Here is an 11,941-nt window from a genome sequence, read left to right as displayed (position 1 = left end):
ATGCATGTGACAAATAAAGAATCTTCAATCTTGACTCTTGAAATGGAAGAAAGCAGCCCTACATATTTGTTTAATATGTGCATTTAAGATGGAAAGTCTCAGATTTCAATCCACTAACTAACCATTAATTAGTGGGGTTAGGTTAAGTGGCGATTCTAATTTCTCCATAGGTGTACATGTGAGTGCATATGGCTGTCTGTCTCTCTGTGTTTGCCCTGCGACAGACTGACATTCTGTACAGGAAGCAGGAAACTGCCTCTCACCCTATAGCACTTGGGATATGCTCCGGTAGCCCTGCAACCCTCATAAAGATAAGCATAAGAAAATGGCTCAATGGACGGACGGTAAATGTTCAGTTCTAATGTCAATCCATCATGTTTCTTTAATTACATCATCTAAAGAAATAATTTTCAATATATTACAATTATATTAGTATATTATATTACTGTTGTGCAAATGTCTTTGCTTAATATTTGATGAAAACATCAACATTGATAAATTAGATTGAATATCCAATTTTAACTAAAAACTACAGCAATATACTACCTCAAAATCAGTTCCTCATTTACTTTAAGATATTATTAAAGCAACTTTAACATTTTCCTCTCACACACCGTGCCCTGGCGTTCCTATCTGGGAGGATGATTAATGTGATTTGTGAGAACTATTTATTATCGTCGTTGTACTTTTCCAGTCCAGTTAGAGGTGGTAATGCGTCGACTCGTCAATCGCTAAATAGTACAACGAAGAAGAAAAAGACCGGATGTTTATGTCAATGACGTTAGCAGGCGTCATTTTCAAAGCTCTTTACGGCCGTTGTCTTGGTGCTGAGTGTTTAACTCTGTACAAACAATAAAGCGCAACTACTACTTCGGTAAACTACACCGGTAACATTAGCAGGATGGGTTCACGCTAACACCTAACCGGCTTGTGTGAAGGTGAGAACGGACAAGTTAAAATTAGTTAACATCGTTTCTCTTTATGTCTGGTTGGGAACGGCTAGTCAAGCTAGCTAACAGCTGTTGTAAAATCAGTTTTGAATTGTTGTTAGGACAGTAGGAAATCAACGCAGATGTTAGACTTATTTATTTACTCTTGGTTTATTTGATATTTGTTATAGAGTATCTACAGACTGTTTGTTAAAATTGCAACTGCGCTAGTAATCATACCAAAAGTGTGTCTCATTGTCCAACACTGTGATAAAAGCCCATGCGTAAAACGTGTTTGAAAAGCTTTACATGTATCAAAAGAACATTTTGTTTATGACATAACATCTTGCATCCTGCATATCTGGTTTTGTCTTTGTGTTTGATTTAGATTTTTTTTCATGTAGGACTGTTTTCATATCAGTGACTGGAAGCTGGAAATATTATGGACAATCTGGATTTCTCAGAGGAGGAAATTCAAGAACAGTTAGCCCTCCTTGGCTACAAAAACATACCAAAGCACAGGCTGCGTGAATTTAAACAAGGTTAAACATATATCTACCAACCCTTCTTAAACCTCCCAACTCACATTGCCATATTGTTTTGCAGTTTAATATATTTATTGTGCACTGATTATTTACATTTTTAATTCTAAGAATTGATCTCTTGTTTTTCTTAATTTTCTGTCATATACTCACATTAAACATAAAAGTTTCAAATAATGAGCTCAGTAATTTTCTGTCATATATTAAACATAATCAAAGTTTCAAAAAATTAGCTCAGTAAGTAATCTCTGCGAGTAAAAAGCTCAGACTTTAGGAGTTTCAAAGAGTTGAGTAATTGTTTTTTGGGGGAGGGGGTGTAACTTGTCTTAGATAATGGATTTCCCTTATGTGGTTATGTCAGGAGCACAACTCTAGTATGGGCACACGTGTTGTTCAAACCATCAGTTTCTGAGGCGCAGTTAATCAGAGGAAAGTTAGCCTAAAGAGAGATGAAATTAAACAGTTGTTTCACACTATAGATGAACTGAGGGGCTGCACAGAAGTTAAGGATTATTTTGAACTGTGAATCATGCAGAGCTACTCTGGTAGAGTGTAATAATAGAAATAGATGTGGAAATGACAGGCATTACAGGAAATGATTGCAGACATGTTAATCAGTAAATATTGAGGGGAAACTGTCATTTCTGTGATTAGATCTGGATGAGCTGGTTCGACGAGGGGAGTGGAAAGGCCTTTCCTCATCAAATGAGATAAATGCCAAATCTCAGGCAACTACACCTCAGCCAAGTCCCCCTGCCTATACCAAAGAAAAGGGTCAGAGCACTCACTTTGTGATTTTGAGTATTTCACTTTTATAACACTTAATAACATCTAACTTGAGCTCTGTTTTTCTCCACAGTTAGTCCACACTGCTTTAAAGGCACTAGTGAATCATTCTTCCTACATGCAGGCAGTACAGACCATGCCAGAAAGGTAAGCATTAATGACTCATAACATACAAGATATGTTTTTATATTATATTCATTTATTCTTGCATTCATTGCTCTATTGAGCCAAATGCTGTTAATGTGTTGCCACATAAAATCATGTCATGAGTAGCACTACTTTGATTGGACAACAAACATAGTCTTAATTGTAATGGTGTCAGGCATGTGCAATAAATTAAAAGCATGTAATGTCACACCCAGACGCTCATCAACTGTTATAACGGAGACTATGACTCGTACGCTCAACACTCGGTGGCCCAGAAGCTCAAGCTCCCTCCAGGTGCTCCAAGCAGGCTTCAGGTGGAGCAGGATCTTGAGGATACCATCCACTCACCACTGACAGATAGCTACACATCTACCCCAGACACCCAGGGGAGACACTTCATCAAGAGAAAAGTTCTGAGGTAGTTTTACGAATCGTGTGCTAATTTTTTCATTTGTTTGTCCAGAGTTAATTTGGTAATGGTAAATGGCCTGTATTTATATAGCGCTTTACTAGTCCCTAAGGACCCCAAAGCGCTTTACATATCCAGTCATCCACCCATTCACACACATTAGTTAATTTTAGTTTTATTTGTCTTTCCAACTAGCAGCAGCTGGATTTTTCTTTGTATTAATAAAAAAAGCACGTAAAGAGTAGAATTTCATGCATTTCTAGGAAACAGCTTTCCGGATACAATTTTGTTCTGATTACCAAAGAACAAGTTTGTTTGTTTATTTTTGTTTGTTTTTTTCATGTTATTCTGCTCTGTAACCACTAATGGCTCACGAGTGAAAGAGTCTATGGGTTTATGGGCCTATGTGCTTACTGTCTGGATTAGTCTGTTTTATTTTTTTACAGTTTATTTAAACTTTAAACTTTATTACAGTTTAGCCCAAGATTTTAAATAAATATGAAATAAAACCCGTGTTTTTCATCATCTCTGACACCGATCTCCAATTTATATCGCAGGTCGGTATTCAAATTTAAGTTGTTTTTTTAATCATTGACATATTCTTCTCTTTTTATATCATTTCTTCATTGGCTAACACTAACAGGGAATTTGTGGCACATCTGGAACAAGTCAACTTATTGTGGAGATATGACTTGTTCCAGATGTGCCAAATGGAGAAGGTCTTCAACTCTAATTATGCTTCCCGCCCCTCAGGAAACACAAAGGACAGTCACTTGTCTGTGATGAATCAGTCTACAGTGAAGACTCAGGTAACAAAAACTAATGGACAAAAATCTGTAATATCTTCTGATCATCTGCTTTAAGGTTTATTGTTCTAAAATAATAAGTAATAATGTTCGATTTTATGTTTTCACAAAGCTGTAATGTACAATTGTACTGTGTACTATTAATCAAATTGGGATTTTTTTTTTTTAGGTAGCTTTACTATAACTAGATTAGAATAAAAAAAAAAAATAGGTAAACTGAAGTGCAGAAATAATTTCAAGAAGAAAATGAAAGAATAAATTGACTGAGTACTGCTGTAGACATCCAGTTTGTATTTATGGATCACAACAAGTTTTATCCGAAGTTTCATGTTTATAGTTGAACCCTGGCCTTCATTGTCTCACAATAAGAAACAACTATTGAAACAAGCAGCATTAAAGAGTAAATGCAGCAGTGTAATTCCTTTTGGTCAGCAGCAGTGGGCGCTGTTCCAGTGAGAAGAAGCTTTTGAGGCTTCAGCTAATCCTCTTAGCTACTTCCTTAAGTCCTGTGCCTTCTCAGATCACACACTCCATACACCTGAGTTGTAGTGCAAACTCAACATGTACAAAATGTGCAGCACTCGGTCAGACGAAGAGAGTGAAGATGACAAGAATTCCCTTTCCTCCTCATTTTGGTCTGATGGAGATGAGGAGAAAGAAGAAGAAGAGGATGAGATTGAGCAAATGATTGACTCTAAACCAGCCACCGATGCAGAAGATTTACTTCAGGGGGCTTCAGAGGAGGTAAAGAGTGGGTTGAACAACCAGAGCAACTTCAGCAAGGAAAGTTTGGATAAGACAAATAACGATGAGGAGGAGGAAGAAGAAAGGTGTAGTAGCAGTCCAGATAGTCTCGCACCAAGTCTGATGACCTCTGGCTACGGGACCTACAAACCAGAGGGGCAGGAGGGAGCAGAGTACAGAGATGACCACACCATAACAGAGTTTGATCAGGATAGTCTGTCTGAGATGAGAGAGGACGAAGAGGACAGTCGGTCACTCAGCAGCTTTGGCGACTTTATTGAACCTACACATAAGCCAGACTTCAATGAACTGTCTGTGTTAGAGGTCAGCAAGATTTTTGATAATGTGGCGTGCTGTAGAGAAATCATCCACATCACAGAAGTGCATTCGGAACAGAAGAAAAAGCAGGCAGGTGAGGAGGAGTGCGATCTACATGCGGCATCTGAAAAGAAAGCACCAAAAGAACAGCATCGCACTGTTCAGGCTGAAGACATGTTCCGGCTGAACGAGAAGCAAAAACAAGAAATAGAGGTGCACGACCTTCATGGGTTCAATAATGTCAAGAAAGACGTCGGAGGAAAAGCGGAGTGTGAAGATCCAGACGAGTCTTCGAGCAACAAAGACATCAAGTTTATTGACTCCAGAGTGAACATTAGCTCGACCATGATGTATGGCAACATGTGTGCAGAGTGGGAAGGAAACCTCAGACAGGACAGGGGTAAATGTTTTCCAGCTTCTAAATCAGCACGTCATGATACTTGTTACTGTAAGGAGGTTGTTTTTTTTTGCTGTTTGGTCAGAGGCTCAGAAATGGGCTACATGTTTTTGGGCATTTAGCCATAAAAAGGTCAGCTTTGAATAATAAATTACATCCCAGTTTGGACATTTAAAAAAAGGTTATTGAATTTATATTCAGAAAAATAAATACATGTTGTATGAAAACAATTTTTCAAAGAGTTAAATTTCTTGATATAAGATGTACATTTTTAATGCAGGTATTAAATTTCAACATCACATTAATTGTAAATTGACTTCTCAATTAGTGTTGATATGAAAAGTTTAAAAGGTGGGCTGATTATGCTTTCCCTTATTTTCTAACATATATATGTACTATTACAAAATAAATACTTCTGTTAAACAGGTCGAGTGTTTTAAATAATGAGGTGTTCATGTGTGTTAGTAATCGATGTGAGACTTAAGCTTCTCACTGATCTAAATGCTCATTTTAAGGCCGTTTTTTCAACCCTTTGAGGGCAGCCAATCAGGAGAATGTTGTCTTGGAGCCACTTATAGGAAGAGGAACTAAAATGTAATTCTGTCAGAGAGTAGATGAACCTTGAAGCAGAACCAAGGCTCACTATCAAATTAAAAATAATTATTTTGAATTGTGGCAAAAATATGGAAATTTGCTAATTTTAGCAGGGAAAGTTTAATATTTATACATATATTAACACAGACTTTGCTACTCTCTTCAAAGTTGCTAAGAATCCAAATATGGAGTTGGAGATAAGCAAACTATGTCTCTTTTAAAGTAGCTGAGAGTGAAGTGTTGGGTTTGCTGATGGTTAGTAATTTGTGTTTGCAGGTACAGCGAGCTGTCTGGAAGAAAGACTGGCTCAACTTCATTTAGCCACATCACCTGAGCAGGAGTCACCTGAGTCAGACAATGAAGACCTGGACGATCAGAGCGACACTCAGACCTCTGAGAGTGAAAGAGTGTCTTTAAGCGCTTTTGAATTGTACATGAAAGGCATGGTGGGTAATATGTCTGTGAAGGTTCTCAGTCATCCAGGTCATCGTAGTCAAAGGAGCTTGCAAAGAAAAGCGTCTGGACTTCTTTAAGTTGCTTGAAGACGTTTCACCTCTCATCCGAGAAGCTTCTTCAGTTCTAATGTCAAATGGTGGAGAGTCCCAGATATAAACCTAGTGGGAGTGACCCCCCACAGAGGGACAAAAGGACCCCCTGATGATCCTCTAATCGCCTGAGCCAAGGTGGGAAACTGGGCGTGGGTCCCAATCCGCCAGAGTTTCGGGTGTGTTCATTGTGAAACCTGGCCCCACTTTATCATGCGAATTCCTGAGGTCAGATGGCCCAGGATGTGAGTGGGCGTTAAGGCAACTTAAAGAAGTCCAGACGCTTTTCTTTGCAAGCTCCTTTGACCATGGTGGGTAATGTAGTCTCTTAAGATTTAAGAAATTTAATAGAGTTCAAAGTGTGTCTTCTGTCCCATCTTGCTCCTCCTGCCAACGGGTGAGGGGGGATAGCTGCCCTTCCCTTAGCCTGGTTCTGCCAGATATTTCATCCTGTTAAAAGGAATTTTTTTTCCTTCCCACTGTCACCAAGTGCTTGCTCATAAAGGGGTCATTTGATTGTTGCTGTTCTCTCTCTATGGGTTTACCCTGTTGTAGGGTCTTAGTTTACAATACAAAGTGCCTTGAGGAGACTGTTGTTGAGATTTTATGCGATATTATATCTATAGCTATATTATATTAATAAAACTAACACATTTTCTTCTGTTAATAACAGTTGAAGATGTAATATCTTGTTTTTTTCTTCTGTTTGTCTTTCTTTATGGTGGAAGCAGACTCGAACTAAGAGTGATGGTGATATAAGGCCCAAACCAAAGTCCTGTAAGCTGGCAATAAAGCACAATATAAAGATTTTGCTTTCTCTGAACTTTCGATAATTTCTCACATAGATTTTCATTTCAGTCATCCGGCCAGTGATGAGTCAACAGACCATAAAGAAGACTGACCCAGTAGCCAAGTAAGTTACAAAATGCAGTGGTTAAAAAATGAAAAGGATTGCCACTTCTGTTTGAGATTCACACCTGAAATAATGTGGAATTATGATTCTAGAGGCTCCTGATAGGTTTCTTAATGATTTCTTTTCCATTAGAAGACTCATGTGCAGCACCTTAATGCTTCCAAATTCAAAATTCAAATTTTTATTTGTCACGTACACAGTCATACACAGTACGATATGTAGTGAAATGCTTGGACAACTGCTCGTGACCTAAAGAAAACAAAAAAGGAAAAGGCTATGAATAAGAAAGGAAATAAATATGAAAAATTAAAAAGGGTAAATTTAACTAGGAAGGAATAAAATATAAATTAAGGTTAAAAATGAAATAACTGTACAACACAAATTAGAATGAAGGGTAAATTTAACTGGGAAGAATAAGATAAAGATAAATATATAAATTAAAGTTGAAAATAAAATAACTGTACAACAAAATACACAATACACAATATAGATCTATATAAGAATGTATGAAGAAATCTAAATATAAATAAATATATACACAATAACAGCAGCTGTACAAGTATTAACCGGAAATGAAGAATATAGTGACCAGTGTTGTGCAAAACCAAAGTCCAGAAAGTCCAGTGTGTGTGTAAGAACCATATGTGTGGGTCAGTACTGTGTGGTGGTGTGATTGAGAGACCGTATCGCCTGCGGGAAGAAGCTCCTCCTCAGTCTCTCTGTGTTGGTCTTCAGGGAGCGGAATCGCTTTCCATACAGCACTTCAGTACTTCCTATAACTTGGGTTAGTGTAAGTTAGACAGTAATTATGCCAAATAAAGGACAGTAATTTTAATTGATTATCCTCATGTTGTATAACAGTTCTGTAACATTCTGTTTGTACTTCCTTAATACAGCAGCAGTCTGGAAGAATCACACCCATCAGGTTCACATTGATGTGATGGTTACATGTTTGCTCACTGGGTTTTCTTATATCTGCAGGTATTTCCAGTACAAGCAGCTCTGGGAGATGTTCAAACTTTCAGGAGAGAAGGACAGGAGGGCACTGCGCTCAGAGATTAAGGTAGAAAATATAACTTCAATAGGCAAGTGTTAGCACTCCTCACATAGATGTTCAATCATCTTTGTTTTCATACTTGTGGGATGAGACATAAAGTTATTACACCGTCGCTTTTCTCAGTAATAGAATGATCTGACTTATAAATTCCTGTTTTGTTTCATTGTCCTGGGCAGCAATGTTTATTGGAAGTACTTATGAGTGTATGTTTTTCTTTTCAGCAACGGCTCACATATCAGCCTCCACCAGTAAGTATTTCTCCAGATTTTTTTTTCTATTTCTCATTTGTCCTTTTTGTACACAAGTTGTGTGAATACAAACTTTGGATAATCTCTCTCAAAACATAAAATATATGGTATACCATACCATAAAATAAATTATGGTAAAAATAATAATAATAATAATAATAATACATTTTATTTAAAAATAGCGCCTTTCAAAGCACCCAAGGATACTGTACAACAAATAAAAACACAAAAACTGGAAATATACACAATAATAAGAATAACAGATAAAAGTTAAGAGCATACAGAGGTTTAAACATAAGCAATTTTAAACAGATGAGTTTTGAGGGTGGACTTAAAAAGAGGGAATGAACTACTATTACTGAGGTCAAGGGGTAAGAAATTCCAAAGTCGAGGGGCAGAACAACTAAAAGCCCCGCCCCCATTGTAATCAGATGAGCGGAAGGAACAGAGAGAGAAAGAGAAGATGAAGATCTGAGGCACCGGGATGGGAAGTTCATCTGTACTAAATCGGAGAGAGAGAATGAATAGCCTTAAATGTATAAAGGATTATTTTAAAATGGATGCGAAATTTAACTGGAGCCAGTGTAGCTACTTCAGGAGTGGGGAGATGTGGTGGGTAGAGAAAGTCCTAGTAATAATATGGGAGTTCTGGACACGTTGGAGCTTGTTAATGGATTTTTGTGTAAGGCCAAATAATAGTGAGTTACAGTAATCAATTCGCGAGATAACAAGATTATGGACGAGAATGGCAGTGGCATGAGGAGTGAGGAAAGGGCGGAGGCGATTGATGTTACGGAGTTGAAAATATGTTGCACGTGTGACATTATTGATATGTGAATTAAAGGACAATGTGCTATCAAGAATGACACCCAAGCTTTTCACAGAGGGAGAGATAGGGACCAGCGAATTATTGATAGTGAGACAGAAATCGTTAATTCTGGATAGCAATCGTTTAGTGCCGACCATGAGAAGTTCTGATTTATTGCTGTTGAGTTTAAGGAAGTTGGAGGAGAACCAGGAATTGAGTTCAGCTAAGCAGAGGGTGAGGGAGGGTGGAGGAAGGGGTAGAATCGGGTTTGGTAGAGAGGTAAAGCTGGGTGTCATCAGCATAGCAGTGGAACCGAATGTTATATTTACGAAAAATGTGTCCGAGTGGAAGAAGCTAAATGATGAAAAGGAGGGGCCTGAGGACAGATCCCTGGGGCACCCCAGTAGATAGAGAAGGCTGAGAAGTGAAGGATTTTCATTGAATGAACTGAGTGCGGTCAGACAGGTATGATTTAAACCAGGCTAATGGAGTATGAGAGAGACCAATAGAAGCTAATCTGCTAAGAAGAATGGGATGAGAGATGGTGTCAAAGGCTGCACTCAGATCAAGGAGAATAAGGATGGAGAGGAGACCAGAATCAGCTTGCCATAAGAAGATTGTTTGTTATTTTTATAAGAGCAGTTTCAGTGCTATGCAAAGGACGGAAACCAGACTGGAACTGCTCGTAAAGGTTATTATCAGTTAGGTGTAGATGGACTTGTGAAGCAACTATTTTTTCAAGAATTTTTGAGAGGAATGAGTCCTATCTCCAATCTAGGAGATAGGACGAAAATTGTTAAAGTTGTTGGGATCTAGACCTGTTTTTTTCAGGATTGGGGTAATGGCGGCAACTTCGAAAGAAGCAGGAACAGTTCCAGTGGTGAGTGAAGAGTGAATAATAGCAGATATGAGGGGAAGGAGAGGGGGTAAACAGACTTTGACAAGGACAGTGGGGATAGGATCAAGCTGGCAGGTAGAAGGCTTTGATTTGTGGATGAGCTCAGCAATATTAATTAAAGACGGAAGTTGAAAAACAGAGAGGAAGTGAGAAGGGGGTGGAATTAAGACAGAAGAGCTACATTGAGCATTAGGGACCAAGTCTAGGTGTATTTTTGGAATTTGGACGAGCTCATCAGCTGTATACTGATGGATCCCAGTGCAAAGTCGGAAGATCGATGACATAAAGATCCAGACCCACACAGACAGTGCATAGATCCTGAGAGGCCACATCACGGACAGGAAGAACCGGACAGAGACACCGGTGGGCCGTAGAGACAGGAACAGGACAGGAATCCGGTAGCGACAGAGGTAGCGATGAGTAGCGGCAGCAAGTCGCGCCAGCGTTCACTCAACCGGAAGGTTAAAATGTATCAGAGGAAAAATAAAAATAAATGAAAAACATGAAATGAGAAGGTGTGTTCAACCTTTTGACTGGTAGTGTACATCTATTTCATGGACGAATTTTTAAGAAATGCAAATATGTCCCAAGTGCAATGACCTGCAGCTCTTTATTTCAGATTTTGTCTGAAACAAGAGTTTATTGTTTTATCTCCGTCCTTTAAAGTCTTAACCCTCTGTGGTTGGATCTTATCTTTGGATCTTTACACATTCTGCAAATATTTTCCAAGAACACAATGGGCAGCTGTTTATAGGAGAGTGTGGATGTTCTGAGAAGTGTTAAAGGGTAAATAAAGGTAGCACTGTGTTCAGAGTAAGATTTCTATTTGAATCTCTTTGACCACGTGTAACAAACACAACGGTCACTTGGCAAACAGAGCTAAATTTTCCTTTAACTTGATGTGTAAAGAACTGAGATCAAAAATCTACACAAAACGTCTCTCAACTGTTTAAGTGGCTTACATATCTGAGCCTGCTGTTGCATAGATCACAGTTGGAGACTCAGAACATCCGAAAGTGATCAGCTTTAGTGGTTAAACAGTTTATCCCTCGTCTTTGCAGCCTAAACCTCGGAGAGTTTACGTACCCAACACCTACATCGTGCCAACAGAGAAGAAACGGTCAGCACTTCGCTGGAAGATCAGGAATGATTTGGCCAGTGGTCTCCTTCCATACAAATGATTACACTCTGCATGTTGTTTTTACATATTTTTATTAAACTTTTGCTTTTTTTTTTATCATTGGAGTTATTTATTATTGACTTTCTTGTTACAAAAAATAAAAACAAAGAAAATGTGACTCACTTAACTCAGTTAATATGTTACAGGTCACTCTTTAAGGAAAGTCAGAGTAGGTTAGTTTAAACGGGTAGAGAGGCGTGTAACGTTCATCGTGCCAGAAACTTAACCTTTTCCAAAGTGAGGACGATGGCTTCATGTTTCAGCATGCTGTGGACATTCAGACCTGAGAGAGAAAATATGACAAACTGTGTGAGTTTTAAAGAAGAGATTTGTTACATATAACACTTAAAACCCTGAGCTTTTTAACAACTGTTTAATTAAACTGGCATGTTAGGGGTCCATAGACACAGTGCTGCAAAGACTTCAATGCATGAAATATTTTGCACAGAGAGGCATTTTTTGAAAAATGTATTGATAGCAATGTTGAATATTATTACAGGGTGGCTGGCCTCTCCCTTAGAGATAGGGTGAGAAGTTCGGCCATCCGGGAGGGGCTCAGAGTAGAGCAGCTGCTGCTCCACATCAAAAGGAGCCAGCTGAGGTGGTTCGGGCATCTGACA

At 38.5% G+C, this 11,941-nt stretch overlaps 1 protein-coding gene across 3 annotated transcripts; it reads left to right on the top strand.

Moving 5' to 3' along the window:
- The first annotated feature begins 701 nt into the window (after window positions 1-701).
- Window positions 702-11,381, top strand: hyls1 (HYLS1 centriolar and ciliogenesis associated). Of its 3 annotated transcripts, none has more exons than XM_026171917.1 (12): window positions 702-938; window positions 1,334-1,471; window positions 2,126-2,245; window positions 2,331-2,404; window positions 2,620-2,822; window positions 3,567-3,622; window positions 5,949-6,118; window positions 6,949-6,994; window positions 7,076-7,130; window positions 8,112-8,193; window positions 8,409-8,435; window positions 11,203-11,381. In XM_026171917.1, exons 2-12 carry the CDS (start codon window positions 1,372-1,374, stop codon window positions 11,320-11,322), a joined length of 1,053 nt encoding a protein of 350 aa, XP_026027702.1. In that variant the 5' UTR covers window positions 702-938; window positions 1,334-1,371; the 3' UTR covers window positions 11,323-11,381. The 3 variants fall into 3 exon arrangements, with proteins under 3 accessions (XP_026027702.1, XP_026027703.1, XP_026027701.1); XM_026171918.1 differs by having other exon boundaries at window positions 1,318-1,471; XM_026171916.1 differs by lacking the exons at window positions 702-938; window positions 1,334-1,471; window positions 2,126-2,245; ... (1 more) ...; window positions 2,620-2,822; window positions 3,567-3,622 and adding an exon at window positions 3,833-5,081.
- Window positions 11,382-11,941: the final 560 nt, after the last annotated feature.

This window comes from Astatotilapia calliptera, chromosome 6 (assembly GCF_900246225.1).
Source record: "Astatotilapia calliptera chromosome 6, fAstCal1.2, whole genome shotgun sequence".
In the NCBI taxonomy this organism is placed as follows: Eukaryota; Metazoa; Chordata; class Actinopteri; order Cichliformes; family Cichlidae; genus Astatotilapia; species Astatotilapia calliptera.
This window is presented reverse-complemented; position numbering and strand designations above follow the sequence as displayed.

Bases quoted from the DNA above. Each gene is read 5' to 3' on its own strand.
- hyls1 (XM_026171916.1), top strand. From the start codon at position 4,181: ATGTACAAAATGTGCAGCACTCGGTCAGACGAAGAGAGTGAAGATGAC. The intron at 6,119-6,948 runs GTGGGTAATATG...TGGTGGAAGCAG, and splicing joins AATTGTACATGAAAGGCATG to ACTCGAACTAAGAGTGATGG. The intron at 6,995-7,075 runs GTAAGCTGGCAA...TTTTCATTTCAG, and splicing joins AAGGCCCAAACCAAAGTCCT to TCATCCGGCCAGTGATGAGT.